At 45.7% G+C, this 18,757-nt stretch overlaps 1 protein-coding gene across 1 annotated transcript; it reads left to right on the top strand.

Annotated features, from left to right (window-relative positions):
• Positions 1 to 884: 884 nt before the first annotated feature.
• irs2b (insulin receptor substrate 2b) lies at positions 885 to 11,397 on the top strand. The gene is made up of 2 exons (XM_053329027.1): positions 885 to 4,430; positions 10,904 to 11,397. The coding sequence occupies exons 1-2, from the start codon at positions 1,070 to 1,072 to the stop codon at positions 10,906 to 10,908; spliced, it is 3,366 nt and encodes a 1,121-aa protein (XP_053185002.1). The 5' UTR covers positions 885 to 1,069; the 3' UTR covers positions 10,909 to 11,397.
• Positions 11,398 to 18,757: the final 7,360 nt, after the last annotated feature.

Genomic DNA, 18,757 nt, shown 5'->3' with positions numbered 1-18,757 from the left:
AAATGTAGGCTATAGATAACGTGGTGGGAAACGGACCATAACTGAGCAGCTCGGCTACACTGAGAGCTCCCGGCAAACATGAATAAAGAGTTACACAATAAAACAACGCTACACAGCTGCTTCTACCTAAATCTTCTTGTTTATCTTGTACACTTTAAGGACTGCGTATGGAAGTGGAATAGAATACATCGTTAAAAACGCGCATGTATCCTGACTGGGCGACGCAGTATGAATATTAAATTACTGTGACAGAGCTGCAGTCTCAACTATGATGCTTGTTTACCCGTTAGGGAGGATTGGAAGGACTCCCTCTACAGTCACGTTAAAATATGATCGATGAGTTGTGAAAAAAACATCCCAGAGAATAAGAACAGGCAATGAGAATAAACAGTAGGAATAAAACTTCAGGAGGAAATGATCTTTTTAAATAATCATTTGTTCTTGGCTCTCGTACTGCGTAATAGATCATTTTTTTATTCCCTACAATCCACCACAAATACTTAAATGACGCAAATGTGGGCTTTATGGGTTATGAACAAATCCAAGTATATATAGACTGATAAAAAAAATATTCAGCCAAATGTTGGATCACAGAGTCACAGGACCACAGATGCTATAAATAAAGCTACAATCCTGACCAACTGCGCGCAAATGAGTCGAAAGAGGGCAGAGTAATAGTAGGAGGGCTTTTTCCTTCTCTCTCTCTCTCTCTCTCTCTCTCTCTCTCCTTTGAACAGGGCCATCCATCTCACTCCAGCATTCATCCAGTTTCCACCAATAAGCCCAATGAGGTGAGTGCGCACCGCCCACTGTCGGTGTGTGTATTTTTTTTCTTCTCCTCTCCCTTCTTTTTTTTTTAAACCAGAGCTGGACGTGTGGATCGTCACATGTTGTTTCCCCTCCTCAGTCCGGACACCAGCAGACATGTGTTATTTATTGCTCAGCTGTGGGAGAAGACGAACGAACGCACAGCCGGCTCTGGAAATAGAGGATTAAAATAAAGCGCGTCGTTTCTTGTGCAACTCGAGGGAAGAGGAACGCATTGTGTCTGATAGTGAAGGACGCGAGAATGGCGAGTCCGCCAAACACTGGAGATCAGCCCTTATCACCGACGAACACGAACGCGAACAACAATATCAAGAAATGTGGATATCTAAAGAAGCAGAAACACGGACACAAGCGCTTTTTCGTACTGAAAGAGCCGAGCGAAGGTTTCCCTGCCCGGCTGGAGTACTACGAGAGCGAGAAGAAATGGAAAAACAAATCGGCCGCGAAGAGAGTTATTCCTCTGGACTGCTGCCTTAATATCAACAAGAGAGCGGACGCAAAACACAAATATCTTATTGCGCTTTATACTAAGGATGAGTATTTTGCCGTGGCGTCAGAAAACGAGCAAGAACAGGAGAGCTGGTATCGGGTGCTGACGGATTTAATGGCAGAGGGGAAAGTATACGACGGCTCGGCGTCTAACTCTGCGTCCTCGCTGGTTGGCTTCGACGAGGCGAGCTACGGTGTAATAACGCCGGTTACCGCCGCCTACAAGGAGGTATGGCAAGTCAATTTGAAATCTAAAGGGCTTGGGCAGAGCAGAAATTTGACCGGGGTGTACCGGCTCTGTCTCTCCAGTCGGACTATCAGCTTTGTCAAGCTAAACACGGAGGTCGCCTCAGTCATCTTACAGTTGATGAATATCCGGAGGTGCGGCCACTCTGATAGCTTTTTCTTCATCGAGGTTGGTCGATCGGCAGCCACGGGACCCGGCGAGTTGTGGATGCAGGCTGATGACTCAGTAGTGGCGCAAAACATCCATGAAACTATCTTGGAGGCGATGAAAGCCATGAAGGAGTTGTCGGAATTTCGTCCGCGCAGCAAAAGTCAGTCATCTGGTACAAACCCCATCTCTGTGCCCACACGGCGGCACCTGAACCATCTCCCCCCCAGCCAGACCGGCCTTCCCCGGCGGTCACGTACTGACAGCATGGCTGCAACCTCTCCTGTTAGCAAATTTTCCTCCTGCCGAATACGTACGGCTAGCGAGGGCGATGGCACTATGACACGCCCCATGTCAGTGACTGGAAGCCCCCTCAGTCCAGGGGTCCACAGGACCCTCCTGAGCAGATCTCACACTATTACAACGCGCCCTTATCGGACATTTGAATCTTCTTCCCTCCAGCACAGTAAATCAATGTCTATGCCTCTGTCTCATTCCCTGCCCATGGCTGCCCCTAGCTTAGTGAGCCTGTCCTCTTGCCCAGACAGCAGTGCTCCTCGCCCCTCCAGCTGTAGTGCCTCCTTCTCTGGCTCCCCCAGTGATGCAGGGTTTATATCATGTGAGGAATATGGCTCTAGCCCGGCTGATCCAAGGGACCTCAGGCTACCACTCACCTTCGGTAGCAACACCCCTGAGTCTCTCAAAGCTGACACTCCCCCCTCCCGGGATGGCAGTGAGCTTGATGGATACATGGTGATGGAGCGGCAGAATCAGAGTGGTTACCGGCGGTTATCAGAGCTGGACAAGGCTTATCGAAAGCGCACATACTCCCTCACTACCCCCCGCCAGCAGAGGGGTCCCCCACAAGTATCTTCAGCCTCTTTGGATGAGTATACTCTTATGAGGGCCACATACACCAGTGGAAACCAGTCTTCTCGCAGGTGTCACACTGCCTCCCCTAAAGGGATCTATCCTGAGGACTACAGGGATGTCCAGATTGGCTCTAGCAGTGTCAAAGGTGACAGTGGCTATATGCCTATGATGCCAGGTGTGGCACCTCAGACACCAGGGTCTAAGGGTGACCCCTACATGCCCATGAGCCCCATGTGTGTTTCTGCTCCAAAGCAGATTATCAACCCCCGCACACACTCCTCCTCAGCAGGGCTGGCCCCACGCACAGACTCTCCCGGGAGTGTTTCTCTGGAGGACCGTGGCTATATGCGCATGTGGTGTGGAACCAAGATGTCAGTGGAGAGCACTGATGGAAAGCTCACTAATGGAGAGTACCTGAACATGTCTCCTGTCGATCCTCTGGTGTCACTCACACCCCCAGAATACATCCTTAATTCTCCAGGAGGAGATCCCCACCCCCAGCAACATCACAGACAGCCTTATACTTACAGCTCCCTGCCACGCTCACTTAAAAGCCAGTTGCAGCGCAACGGGTCCACAGACACAGACCAGTATGTGGTGATGAGTTTACAGAGACAACGGATAGAAGAGGAGTCCAACTATTGTCCTATCTCTCCGGGAGACTCTGTGGCCATCAGCTCCCCAGGCACACCAGGCACACCAGGCACCCCTTCCTCTGCTCAGTCTCCTCTCAGACTGGCTCGGGTAGATGGAGGTCTGGTACACCGAAATCGGGTGTGTCGGCCCACCCGCCTGGCTCTGGAATCCCTCAGAACCCTACCATGTATGAGTGAACACCCACTTCCCTCAGAGCCACGCAGCCCAGGAGAGTATATCAACATAGACTTCAGTAGTAGTGACCACAACCCTCTGGCATCCACAGTGTCAGAGAGCTCTGAGTCCTCTGTGAGTTCATCGTATGCAGAGAAGGGATCCCTGCCACTATCAGACTATGTTAATGTTGATGTCAGCTCCCCGGGTCACCTCAGCTCACACCAGGCTGTAAGTTCTCCCCCTGCAGAAGTCTTGACTTGTCCGAATCTGCTGACTGTTCAGGACATACAGGGAGATGAGGAGGGAAAAGAGGGAAAAAGCATAGAGGGACAGGCAGAGGTGAGGGGGATGGTAGAGGAATATCCTCTCCAACAGCAGGTGAGCTTGGTGTGTCCGCCTGCTCCAGTCAAGGATGACTACACTGAGATGACTTTCAGTCCTCATGCCCCTCTACCTGCTCTCTGCACCACTGATGCTGCTCCCCTCCCCACCAGCCCCACTGCCTGTGTCCAGAGACTAAGCCTTGACAGCAGCATTGTGGATGGGGTTCCTCATGTGCCGGTGGACTCTTTTCTTCTGGGGGGTCCGTCGTTGACTGTCACGCTCGTGGACCCACACAGAGGGGCCAAAGTGATCCGGGCAGACCCTCAGGGACGCCGGCGTCACAGTTCTGAGACCTTCTCCTCCACCACCACTGTCACACCCGTGTGCCCATCTTTTGCCCATGACACCAAACGACACAGCTCTGCCTCTGTGGAGAACGTATCCCGCACTGTACGCAGCTCTGAGGGACCCGACGAGGACTATGGCAGCAACAGCCTCATGTGCAGGGAGACGTCAGCTGGTTATCAGAATGGTCTCAACTACATTGCCTTAAACTTGATGGAGGGAAACCTAGGAGGATGCCGGTTAGGTGGCTGTGAAGGACTCCTGAGATTCAAGACAGCCTGTGGTTGCAAGGGTGGCATGAATGGTTTCAACACTAGCCCCTATGCCAGCCTGGGATTCAAGGAGACTGCTGCTGCTGTGAAAGGTGAGAGTTTTCATACATGTCACAAGCACTCATTCATTCAGTAGAATTTCATTCATGAAGGGAGTGGTGTCCGAGCTTGAGTAGGATGTCTTATTGCTACTCAGTACTCTGTAGAGATGAGAGGTATTCTGAGCTCATTTTCATTCCAAAGTTGATAATATTGAGGATTTTTCAGGGAACATGCTGAAAACAAACTGAATTTATTCTTCATTTGTGTGTCTGCAGCAGAGTGTGTGTGTGTGTTTGACACTGAGACTGTGGATTCAACCCATTGACTGGAATTTGTCATTAGCTGGAATACTGTATTATTTAGGCATGTTGTCTATGTCACTGCTTATCATATAAGAGACCAAGTCACAGCCTGACTGTTCATGTATGTAACAAATAACAAGCTACAATGTAATATAGTGAAATGAGGGGCAACAGAGCTTCATGTTAACAGTGGCCACATACTGACCAACACTGCATGTAACAGTTTTGTGTCTGTAAAAGCAGGCTACATGAGCAGAGGGAGGTAAAGCTGTTAGGATCATTGCTGTAAGGTGTAGACTGATGTTTATATAGGATTAGTCACCTACTCGTCACACCCATGACACATCGACAAATCTCAAGGCTGTGCGATGCTGAGCTGTTTGCTCGGTCTTTGATCTACTTAAAACTGTGTAGAGACATGTGAGCAGCCGTACCGGAAACCAAGTGTGTATCTTTCCAAATAAAAGCTCAGAATGAAAAAGCAGTGTGATGTTAAAAAAAAAAGAATCTATATTCTCTTGAGGATGCTACCTTATTTGCACCCCTCGGCTATAAATATCCTTAAACAGGAAACAACAGATGAGGAATCATCTGGCTTTTATAGATTGTGTTTGCTACAAAGTTGATTTTGTAACCATCATATTTTGTAACAGTTTTACTTTGAAAAGTGTTGTTATATCTTATCATGACTGGCTTGAAGCTGCTGTTGTGTGTTTGTGAGAATGATCTGCTTTGGTCTGCCCTTAGTGACGCAGTTTTATACCACGTCAGTATTTCAGAAAACATCCAATGTGATCCAGTGACGCATGCATCACTGCACATGATGAATGGCTTAGAACAGGCAGAAATACGTATTGGTTGTTCATTTTATAACATGTTGTAATGCAGCTTTTTATGGTTTTTGAATAAGCTATGAAATCCTCGTGACTAGTCGTCTTTTCTGGGAAAGAACAGCTGCGATCAAAATATTACCTTTCGCCTCATTTGTGTGGCGTTGCTTCAGCTGCTTTTTCATACATCTCTAAATGGCAGGGATTATTTACAGGGGTAGATAGATACCTAACAGGGGCATGTCAGAAGTTGCCGTTGTTTGAAAAGAAAACATGCTGTCGGGATCATTGTGACTCAGGAGTCGGTGTTACTGATGGTGAAATACAAGAGTTTAATTGCTGTTTGTGGTTTCACAACCAAGTTGTCTCTCTTTGTCTCTGTCTCTGCTGGCTCTCATGCTGCGAGCACAGCCAGCGTGGGGTTTGGTGCAAGTCATCGGGTTCCCCAGAAAAACAAGTGAGTCAGTTGTTTATCAATTGTCAGGTACTGGGTTTCAGGGCTGGAATGCGGGCAGTGTGCAAAGGTTGCTGAGAGAGGTGAATGCTCACTTGTTTTCCTAACCTGGTGGGATGGACTCAGAGGGGGGGATGGTATTTTTTTTTTTTTTCACTGTGAGCAACTTCACAAACATGCTTATGAAATGGCTTTACAAAGGAGGTATTCACATGTGTTTTGTATGAACACATATGACTTTGAATGTGCACTCTTACATACATGTGCCCCCCCCCCCCCCCCCCCCCCCCCCCCCCCCACACACACACACACACACCAATTGTAAACCTTCTGCATATTGTCCCATCACCAAAGTTTGAATTTTGAAGCTCAATGGAGATGTTTGTCCAAGGGTAAAACAAGCAAAGGAGGAGGTGGCGGAACAATAGTGAAGGATGGAGGACTTTTGTTTTTCATCTGCAACAAAATAGACAATTGAGCTGTTGGCTGAAGGGGAGGGAGGGAGAGAGGGAGGGAGAGAGGGAGGGAGAGAGGGAGAGAGAGAGGGAGGGAGTGAGGGGGAGGAAGGAAAGAAAAGAAACACAGAGAACGAGATCAGTGCTGTTCCTGTAAGAGGTGACTTTAGCCACTATATCCTGGTTATGTAAGATCTTCCTGATGAACAAAAAGGGAGGGATTGGAATATGTCTGTACATGACAGCGAACTATTCATGTCTGATCAGGGATGTGATCAGTGCATTGATACTCAAAAGACAACACCCCTTCTGTTGTTGTAAGAGACAAGGCAAGGCACATGTTTTTACTACAAAATTACAGGCTTTACCACATTCTCCTGTTATCACTGAGTAAACCATAGTTTGCATTCCCTTCAGTGCATCAATATGAAACAGGTTGATTAAGGATTCAAATCATGTGTCCTCATTTGGCATCTAAAGTTGTCACTATGTGAAAACTTGTGTCTTTCTTCAAATAGAGTTTCTCACGTGGCTCGGTGAGGAATGCTTTAGTCTTTTAGTTGATAGGTTACACTGTTGTTATTTTGGTTTCTGCCTGGCATGACGTGCAAGGAGATGGAAGGGGGGGGGGGCGTTTAGCTTTCAGTGCACGCCTTCTGGCCCCACCGACAATGTCAGTTTCTTGACCTTTGAACTAGTGCTGTGTGGTAGAGAGGGAGGAGAGATATTGCTATCAGGGCATTTCCAGGAAACCACACACACAGACACACACACACACACACACACACAGACACACAGACACACACACACACGAACACACACACCTCAGTAGCTATGTTGGAAAAGAAACGGGGAGCTATGAGTACTACTTTTCCATCTTAAACAAAAAAAAACTTGTTTTCATTTTACATCTCCTTCCATAGAACACATCTCCACTACCACTTCTACTGTCATCCTCCTGTCATCACGTTTTCCCTCCTTTCCTCTCATCTAGTGCTTCTCTCTCTGGGTAAACAACACCCTTGCATGGGTGCAGACAGGGGAGAAGACTGACTCACACTCTCCATGCCTTTCATTTGTATACCCAGACTGCTTGCTACCCCCCCCCCCCCCCCCTCCAAGCACCCAAACACACACGCACTCAATTCCACGTTGTCTGTGTGCCTTCCTGTCCCCATGTGCGTACATATACACAGCCATCAGCAGATGGTGGAGGGGTGAAGGGTGGTGGGGGAGTTGAGGGGTTCAGGGGTTTTTGCACCTGCCTCGCCAAGCAGTGCTCACTGGTTATCTGGCCCTTCAGAGGAGAGTGACAATACGCTAATGACTGGCCACCATCTGCCACAACAACAACAGGGAGAAGGTGGGGGGTGTGGCAAAGCAGTTTTCAAGAAGCCGTATACCAACTCAGCCCCTCCCCTCCTCTGCATCCTCCTCCCCCCCCCGTTTCTCCTCCTCTCCTCTCCTCTCCTCACCAGACATTGGTTTCTGTTTTTCTGAAATCATGTGATTCAAACCACCACCACCTCCACCACCCCCATGCACACACACACACCTTCTCCACACCAGTGTATTTGAGCACCGGTGTGTTTATTTCCTGTTGTTTTCTAACCTCAGTGGACTGTCTCTGATTGGCTTTTGACACCAGTGGCCATGAGGATTATCTAATGCTGTATTAAACTATCAGCTAATCATATATGATTAGAGCTACTGACAACACTCTCACTCATCTTGCTGCTTGTGTTATCTCAACCTGCAAACCACAATAAACAACCAACTGCTATGAAAGATTGATGTGAAATGTCTTTTGGTATGATGCGTTCATGAGCTGATGAGAAAGTCTGATATCTGAGAATTTGGAACATTTAACTATGCAAACAATGCCTCTACTTATTATTTGATATTTGAAGGAGCATACTGTCTCCGTCCTCACCTGGCCTGTGCACCCCTCCCTCCCTGACACACACACACACACACACACACACACACACACACACACACACACACACACACACACACACACACACAGCTCCTGACTGTCTGATACATAACTGAGTAAAGTAGGGCGGGATGTTCCAGTGCTAGATAAAAACAAAGTCAACCTACTGTATCCTCAATTTAGCTTGCAGGTAAGAAGGATTACATTCACTTCAGGATTAGACATTGTTGAGTAGCTTGTTTTGTCTAGAGGTAAAAGAAGAGCCACAGCGCGCGCACACACACACACACGCACACACACACACACACACACACACACACACACACACACACACACACGGACAGGTTAAGCTCAGTCCGTTTTTCTTTCATAAACTGTCCAGCTCATCATGAACTCTTGTCTATTTCTTTGGACTGCTGCACTATATTAGTGCTTCCCCAGAGAGGTGTGTGGTTGTTGTCAGTTGGCTAATTAATCAATTAGGCAACTGACAAAAACTTCCCACAATGCCAGTTTTGTTGTTTGCAGAAGCTGTGTTTCCATAATCTTCCTGTCTTGTTGCTATTCAGAAATACAGTTGGGGAAGTTCTGCTAAAGGGCTCATTCAGTCCATTCTGCAACAACACAGAAGTACTCAAGCAGGCAAAGGCATTGGTAGACATGTTTACTCTGCTTCTGAAGCACTAGAGCACTATCCCTGAATGAAGCAGGGCTAAAATTAGCCTGTGAGAACTAAATAAATAATGAACAGAGCCTGTGTGTGTGTGTGTGTGTGTGTGTGTGTGTGTGTGTTGGGGAGGGGGGGCATGGGGTTGTTAGGAGGGGCTGAGGGATCTATGTGTGTGTGCTCCAAAAAGAGGAGGGGTGAGGCCATTGGGTTCATTCCCCACTGGACCTCTGTCCCCTTCTCTCAATAACAGTCCCCCTCCCCGAATCTCCCTACCCACCCACACTTTTCTCCGATCAGCATATGTTAAATAGCTGTGTGTGTGTGTGTGTGTGTTTGTGTGGAGTGGCTGGCATCAGAGCCCCAATACACCACATTATAACAATTACAATAATGATGACAATCATTTTCGGCGTGCATGTTTCATGTTATCATGTTCACACCTGTTTACTGATCTAAGCTGTCTGTGATTCAAGCCTCCTTCCCGTCATTCTCACCCAAGTGTCTGCCTCTACAGGCCAATGACTGGACCAGCCCTGAGAGAAACACACACACACAGACACACTCACTCAGATTGTTATGGACCGTTGGTCCCATGACCTCACTGCATTCCCGTTCCTCTCTGTCAGGTTGATTCTGTTACTGTGGTTTTTCCACCACTTCCCTCCCCAGTGTTTCTATTTTCCTCTCTGTCTGACACCCCAAACAAAGAACAGACAGAGCCCAGCCAGCCAGGTGGCCTCAGGAGTAAAATCAGTTATTTAATTTAATTTTTGTCAAATGAACTCTGTTGTTCCACACGTTTGCATCTTAGACATACCTGAGTCGCTGAGAGCATGCACCAGTCTGTCAGTAAGGGTTGTGCCAAGTGTCTATAATGTTTTTGATCTGACATTATCCTCTTATTTTTATTTAATGAGTATCTGTAGGGCAAACAGAGAGACAAAATAAATGTGTGTGTGTGTGTGTGTGTGTGTGTGTGTGTGTGTGTGTGTGTGTGTGTGTGTGTGTGTGTGTGTGTGTGTGTGTGTGTGTGTGTGTGTGTGTGTGTGTGTGTGTGTGTGTGTGTGTGTGTCTTTATGGTGTGAGTAGTTGAGGAGGGGATAACAGTTAGGAGTCTGAATGAAAGGTTTGTTTTAGAGAATGACGATCACATCCAGCTTTGTGAAAACGGCTCTTGTTCACGGCTGGGGAAGAGGGAGAGGAGACAGCGAACGAGGGAAGAAACACAGCCGTGTTTGTGTGTGTGTATGTGTGTGTCAGCCAAGACTTCCGCTCCCGTTTGATAGCTGCATGCAAATGAAACCTCACAAACAAGTACACAGGGGCAAGGGTCAGCACAGCTTTCCACTGGGAGAAAAGCGACACTGAAGACGCTGGGTTTGTAGTGCTTGAGAATACACTGCTGTGATGTGTGTGGGAGTGCACTTGGCATCTTTGTTTGTCTGACTTCAGTAGGTATGCAATCAAGATACCTGTGTTTGCTAGTGTGGAGTGTCTATTTTGTCGTCAATAGGGACTTCCCTGTGTCAGCTGCACAGTGCCAAATGACACTTTGTTTTTCCCCTGCCGAGAAATCACCTGCCACTCCAGCATCCACCAACCAATACAAACACACACATGCAAAGTCAGGCCCCTTGAAGAGCACTTATTCCTTACTTGGTAACAGAGTAGGGGTATCTGTTTGACCTCTCCCTACCCTCTATTGCTCTGTCCCATGTAATAAATCACATATACTGTATGTGCACACACTTAAATTAAGTTCCTGAAGGGAGTATTGACTGAGAAATCTCACTCTGTTACATTTCACAGACATTAACTTCATGTCTGTAAATCACGCAACAATAAAATTCATGTGTTTTTTCTTTTCTTTCAGAATGATGGCTGACGGGTCCTCCCACCCCCACCCTCCTCCACGACTCTCCTTTTCCTGGGATTGTAGGATTTCGCTGCAGCCTAGTGACGAGGTCGCCACAGCGACAGCTGGACCATGCGCTGCAGCCGATGTCCTTTGACCTCCCTGTCGTCTTTGAGGGTCACAGGGACAGCCATCACCATGGCAACACGGACACTTAACCCTTGCCCCAAATCTTCCCTCTGCTTTTCCTGGCACCAAAACATTCAGGCGCCATCGCTGCTGCTGTACTAGATTACTTAAAATATTCTTAAAAAATGGACTATTAACTCTAACTATAGGCAGGTAACTATTTATCTCTGTATGTAGGCCTGCAAAAATGATTCTGCAGTATATTATGTTAATTATTATTGTTGTTCTATTCATACACTTTCAGCTGGTTTTCTTTTGGTGTCATCCAATAGTTGTCAGATTCTCACCTTAAAACCTGTGAACCAAACCTGGAGAACACGTACGCACCAGGGCACAAAATTAACAACAGCCATCAGCCCAATGCTGGTAAAATATGCAAGTGGCTGGTAGATTTGCTTCACTTGCCAGCCAAAAAAACCAATGGTAATCTATTGAGTGGCTGGTGATATTTGAGCATTCACTGGCCATTTGGCCTATGGACAAAAAAGTTAATTTTGCACTCTGGTACGCACACACACACATATACACACACACATGCAAAAAAAACCTGTCATGCATACAGAATACATATATTTATTTATTTATCATGTATGTATGCATTTGTTGAAGTGTGTGTGTGTATGTATGTGTGTGTGTGTGTGTTTGTGAGAGAGAATTTGTATACATGCAAAAAGAGGTGGCTTTTATGAACATATTTTTAAAAAAAATCAAAAGTTAACATTTGCTTAAAAAACCCTACCTCAGCAAAAACCAGGTTGGTACCAATTCACGCAGTTGAAATATATATAAAATATTTATTTTCAAAGGTGAATGTTTTTTAAAAATCACCGATCCAAAGCCTTACTCTAACCATCAGCCCCGAGTCTGATGGACCTTTTTAGTTTGGACCTATAAACACGCAGTATATCAAAGATTTAACTGATCTAAGAGACTGAATGTTCATCAGAGCCGAATGAGAGACAACCTCTCTGAGATTAAGTTCCTTCTTTCCCCATGTTACATTTATGACAAGATAATGTTTTAAAGATCCAGAGTAATATATTTATTGATATGGCTGAGATGGAGCAGTACTGAGTCATACACAGAGGACCTTAGAGGAATGCAGCATGAACCAGGTCCATCTAGACCTGACCACCAGATCTGTGGCCTGTCTGAGCACAAGTCTCAGCATCTTTATACACTTTACATTTGGACCATACTTATCCACCGTACCACCTGTAATATCCTGTACACCCACACAGCCTGCAGGAAGTTATGACCTGTCAGGACAAGGGACGGGAACATGAATGTTTAAAGTAATTTATAAAGACTAACTGGACAGCCCAGAATCTTACATTTTCTTACCTGATGCCTCATTGCAGAGTTCTGTCACACCAGAGGGGTTGGCTGGCAGGTGTGGGCAGCGCTGAGCAATGTGGCAAATGCAGGACACAGTCTGATAGGCTGTTTCATTGAGCCGCTCGATAGCTTGAATCCATCTGGCCTCCGCTGCCCCTTTGAGCTGAGAGAGAGCCAGACAGGACACGCCGGAGCTAATGCATGGTCTTGCACTTACAAACTTTCCAGATTGTAACACAAGACACGTTGAATGTAGTACATGCTGTGTTCTGAGGAACACACAACCCAACCGACACCACAACAACAGTGAAAAACACAGAGGCACTGAGTGGAAACTATCTCACAGACACGAGCCGAATATAAGAAACAAACTAGGGGAAGTATCTCTATTTATCTGAACTCACTGGTACTTTAACCTTTGCCTATATACTGTAAATAGTGCAACGTTACAGAGAATTACAACTAAGCAAACAATGAGAAACTCTGAGAGGTGTTAAGTTAAATAACTTATGCTGTTTGTACTGTACATAGTATGTGTTTGAGTGAACTTTCTGATACAACAAAAGCACTAATTAAGTTATATGCTAACCAGTATGGTTTGGCTTTGATTTTCTTTTATCTTTTTTTTTTAACTGTCTTGGGATAGTCTTGTGAAACAGATGCCACTATGAGGACATTTTCTAATGCTGTAATTCAGAAAAAAAGATTTTAAGAGAGATCATTAATACTTGACATAATAAATTCTTGTTACCTAGGTACAACACAAATGGCATATATGCAATATTTACACTTTTGAAAATTAGTTTACAAAGACATACCAAATGTATAAATACTGTTAATAATGTTTGTTAAATCTTAAAATCAGATTTTTGCTGTTTGTACTTTTTTTTTCTTCAAATTTGAAATGGAAACTTTCTTCTGTTTGTTTTTGCTAATCGAGCCTATTGGTGTTTTGAGCAGTGTTTTGCATTTGGATAATGTTTCTATTCAGCATCTAAAGGTTACTATGGGGCCCTGGCTTATCTTGCTGTGTCTTTCTTTGTAAATATTTCATATCTTGCATATTGTGATGCTACTAAGAAATGATAATTTAAACTTAGTTCATTGCTTTAGATTGTATTGATTCTTTATAGACACATGCAATAAATAATGACATTATTTAAGAGAAGATGTTTGCATTTTTTTCTGTCCTCCTTCTCTCCTCCCACACATCACAAACGAGAACTGACTTTTCATCTCTCATTAGAATAAGCACTAACCGGAGCAGATGTTTCAATTCTGTTTCCTGGCTCTTTCATTAAGAAAACTCTCATTAGGAAAGATGGAAGGAAAGAGGATGTGTCTTGATTCTCTATGATTTCCCACATCACCACCTTGTTTTCTGTTTGTCTTTCTAAAGCTCTTTTGCCTATTGAGAAAGAGTGCATCAAGATTTGGGTGTAGGCCTAGCCTAGTGTTGCCTCCAGCATTAGCATTGTTATTGTTTTTCCGAGCTTGTCTCTCAGTCCCCACCCCCAACAATAGTAATTAGACCAGCATGTTGAAAGAGCCCCTGGAACTGGGAGGGAATAAATAACACTGTGATAGGATTATGATTTTGCACCCTTAGCCATATGCTGTCAGATTATTCATTCACACAGCCCTGCTAATTAAAATGGTAATTAATGCCAAGAAATAGGTCTAATTGTCCACTAGCGGTATATGTTTGGATGGGAGGAGGGGCTGGGCTTTTAGGTTTGTGTGCATGTTGGTACTTACATTTTATGCATGCGAGTGGTAAACACAGCAAGTCAAAAGTGAAGGGTGGATCAGAACAGATGGGAAAGAAAGAAAGGGCAGGTTTGCAGGGAAATGTGAAGGTTGACTGACCAGCTTAAGGCTGAGTGATAGTCTGAAGATAGATCTCTTTCATTAGGCTGATTTATCCCAGCTGCATAGAAGCTAGGAGGCTATTGAAAGAGAGAATAAAGTGTGACATATTCACTCTAAACTAGATCTCATCCATCACTGCTCTCCTCACATTGCAAGTTTAATGAAAGACTAATTTATCTCATTAAATTCTAAAGAAGGGATAGAGAGTGAGGCACAAGCCATTACACCTCTATGTCTTATATCCTCTCTTCTTTACCACACACTGTCAAAAGATTTTCACCATCACAGATTGACTGAAAAGGAAAAATTGTGACACTGAAGTTGCTGAGCGTTGAAAGTGTCCAAAACAGAAGATGATACCTAGGCACAGTGTGTGTGTATGAGGGGGTGGGTTGGTTGTGAAACAATAGATAGGTCCATATGAGCAGCGTAAAGTAGCCTGTTGCCCCAGGGAGTCATCAGCCTTATGGACAGCGACCTGCAGTAGCTCCACAGGAAATGGCATGCTTCCGGAGAGCTGTCTGGGACACCGCCACGACATAAGTGGCCATGTGTGTGCATGCGCTTTTAAAAGCTAGTATGCTCTGTGGCCATTTGTGGATGTCCCCCACAGCAATCAGTCTTCAGTGGGTTTGTAGCCAACGTGCCACATCATTTTACACATATTGTGTGCACGTGTTAGTCTGAGAGCTACAGAGAGACAGAACACATGAACATATAAAATACAGTAAACATACACACACCTACTTGTATTCTTTATTAAAGCAGAGGACTGAAAATTAAAAATGAAATGAAATGTAATCTTCATGAGACTTCAGGCTCCTTCACAGTTCACACTGCAATCTTGAGGGATTCACCAGATGTCACACTGCAAGATGGATTTAATAATATCTTGTTTGCAGTATACTGTATGTCAAACTGTACAGTATCAATTGTGAGGCATGTCATATTGTGAGATGAATGCTCAGTGAATCATAGTGCTACAAGGCAAATGGGGAAAAAATTACACAAGTAGAAACATATCATCTCGGGTCTTCCATCTGTGACACTAAAAAAACACATGCTGTTGTGCTTTTCATCGACAGAGCTTTAAATCAGGCATGTTTCATTAGGATCTAGGATCTACTGTTTTGGTTTGTCCACCACAGATGTCAGAGTTCAGCAGTCTGGGTTAGTCATATCAAGTGGATATCTGCCACATTTACTTTTTGGCATCAAATTCCCTCCTTGTGTTTCCTCACTAAAAAGACTGTGACATTGAAAGACTCGATCTGACTAATTTGGAGGGTGGAAACTTCATATTAGCCTCAGATGCAGGGATCTTTTATTGTCTGGTATGAGCAGGAGGAATGATGACGGCAAAAAAATCCAGTTTCATTGTTCATTTGGACACCTAACTGTTGTTTTAAGATAGATTTGAAGAAATTGTGAACCCGTCCTTTAATGTTCACTGTAGTTTATGTGCTTAACCTTTTACAGGAAAAGTCACACTTCATGACAAAGTTGGTGATTTTGGTTTGCAGGAGTTTGAAGTGGCTGATATCCACACAGGTGACTATACAAAAGCTTTTTATATACAGTACAAACTGTGTCTCTCCTACGAATGCTGAATATTTGGATTTATAAAACTTAGTCAAACACAGTGAAATCTACCCGCAGATGTGGTCTGTTGCTACATGGATTCATCAATATTCATGTTCCCAGATATTTCCCACAGATCCAACAGGGAGGAATGCAAACACTTCTGCATTCAGGTAGTTTTTCACCATATTTGTATATAGCCTACTATATATTGCATGAGAGGGAGTGGATGACAGGTTCATGAGTGAGAGAGAGAGAGCAAATACCCTGAGGCGCACCCATTTTACTATGATGAGTTTGTAACAGATCCTTTTCCAACTGTGGGCTGCATATTCAAATATCACTTCCTTTCCTATAGGAAATGGTCCTGTACTAGTTTTTTTAGCCCCCCTATTATCCTTGGGGTCAATTTGACCCCATTCAATGTTTATCATTCAAAAAATAACAGTTGACAAAAAAAATTTTGTTCTACGGACCTTTGAGTTGATTCTTACTTTTTCTTTTTATGTGTTGGTACGCTTCTCTTAATCTCAAAGAGAAAAATGCATTATCAAAGGTGATCAAGGTATTCTACCTGTGAGTGTCAGACCCTGCCTTTGGATTCCTGCTTCAAATACCCACTAGCCAAACGCTCCTTCGTTCCCCTCAGCCATGTCACAGCTAAACAACAAAAAGGTAATATCAGCTTGACCAGCCAACCAACACAAAGGTGGTCAGGCGGGGACTCGTGAGTATCCCCACACTCGCCCGGCACCTTTTCCCTTGGGCAACTCCAGAGAAGAAGAGAGTCCAGCCCCTCTTCAGGAGTTTGGTTCCAGAGCAGGTGCTGTGCGTAGAGGTCAGCCCAACTATCTCTAGCCAGTACCGCTCTACCTCCCGCACTTGAATCGTTCTTAGTCCGGAACCTCGCCTGGGACCAATTTGCCTTGGGAGACCCTACCATGGGCTAATGCCCCCAACAACGTGCTCTCAACGAGTTTGGTGAGACCATGGAGAAGGACTATTGGATGGCCTCAAAGAAGTTCTGGCAAACCATCAGGCGACTCAGGAGGGGGAAGCAGGAGGGGGAAGCAGGGCTTAGCTCAGGCTGTTCTCAGCAGGAGCAGAGAACTGCTGACCTCAACTGGGGATAATGTAGGGCGGTGGAAGGAGCACTTCGAGGAACTCCTAAACCTGGCCAACATGTTCTCTGTAGAAGAGGCAGAGCTGGATGATCCGAGGAGATCTTCATTCATATCCCTGGCAGAGGTCACTGACGTAGTTAAACAGCTCCTCAGTAGCAAGGCGCCGGGAGCGGATGAGATTCACCCTGAGATGCTGAAGGCTCTGGACGTTGTGGGGCTGTCATGGTGGCACGCCTCTTCAACGTTGCATGGAGGTTGGGGACAGTGCCCATGGACTGGCAGACCGGGATGGTGGTCCCCATTTTTAAAAAAGGGGACCGGAGGGTGTGTTCCAACTATCGGGGGATCACACTACTCAGCCTCCCGGGAAAAGTTTATGCCAGGGCGCTGGAAAGGAGGCTCTAGCCGATTGTCGAACCTCTGATTCAGGAGGAAAAATGCGGATTCCGTCTTGGCCGTGTGGAGTGGACCAGCTCTTCATCCTTGCAGGGTTACTGGAGGGGGCATGGGAGTTAGCTTATCCAGTCTACATGTGCTTTGTGAACTTGGAGAAGTCTTACGACCATGTCTGTCAGGGAACCCTGTGGGAGGTGTTGCTGGAGTATGGGGTACCAGGGTCGCTGCTGCTAGCCATTTGGTCCCTGTACGACCGCTGTGAGAGCTGTGTCCACATCCTCGGCAGAAAGTCAGACCTGTTCTCAGTGAGTGTCGGGGCTGCCCCTTGTCCCCGATCCTGTTCGTAATTTTCATGGACAGGATCTCAAGGCGATGAGAGTCAGCGCCTCCAAGTCGGAGGCCATGGTGCTCTGAAAGAAAAAGGTGGATTGCCCCCTTAGGGTTGGGAGGGAGTCACTGCCCCAAGTGGAGGAGTTTAAGTATCTCGGGGTCAGGTGTGAGGGTAGTAGCTTTGGGTAGTGACCGAAAGAACAAGATTGCAGATACAAGTGGCTGAAATGAGTTTCCTCCAACGAGTGTCTGGGCTCAGCCTTAGAGATAGGGTTTGGAGCTCGGACACCAGGGGGAGGCTCGGAGTAGAGCCGCTGCTCCTCTGCATTGAAAGTTGTCAGCTGAGGTGGTTCGGGCATCTGGTCAGGATGCCTCTTGGACGCCTCCCTCTGGAGGTGTTCCAGGCACGTCCAACTGGGAGGAGACCCCAGGGTAGACCCAGAAAATGCTGGAGGGATTATATATCCCTTCTGGCCTGGGAAAGCCTTGGAATCGCCCAGGAGGAGCTGACGAACGTTGCTGGGGAGAAGGATGTCTGGGTCACATTGCTTAGCCTGATGCCACTGCTACCCGGCCCCCGGATAAGCGGCAGAAAATGGATGGATGGATAGAACCAATTTCCTCTCTGGGGACAAATGAAGTTCTACTACTACTTCTACAACTGCAACTACTACTACTACTAATACCACCACCACCACTACTACTACTACTACTACTACTACTACTACTACTACCATTTACATCATTTGTTTGAGTTTTCACCATGGTTACTTAATATCAATAGCTCCTCTCTCTCTTTCTCTCTCTCACCCCATCATTATTGTGTCATCTGTCCAGTGTCTGCATGCAAAAGTGCAGTAAACAACGATAAACTTCCCCTTTCCGGTGAAATGTGATAATGCAAAAGCTGTTTCCTCTCATCCACTTTTAGAGACAGGATTATGGGTAGCAAGAAGGGGAAGTGCTGGTGGTGGAGGATGTTCTGCAAAGTTGTGTTGATTTAGATTTGTGTTTTGATTATGAGTTGAAAGTTTCCTGGCTT

The sequence above is a fragment of the Scomber japonicus genome, chromosome 11 (assembly GCF_027409825.1).
Source record: "Scomber japonicus isolate fScoJap1 chromosome 11, fScoJap1.pri, whole genome shotgun sequence".
Taxonomy (NCBI): domain Eukaryota; kingdom Metazoa; phylum Chordata; class Actinopteri; order Scombriformes; family Scombridae; genus Scomber; species Scomber japonicus.
This window is presented reverse-complemented; position numbering and strand designations above follow the sequence as displayed.

Coding starts and splice junctions, on each gene's coding strand:
- irs2b (XM_053329027.1), top strand. CDS start 1,070: ATGGCGAGTCCGCCAAACACTGGAGATCAGCCCTTATCACCGACGAAC.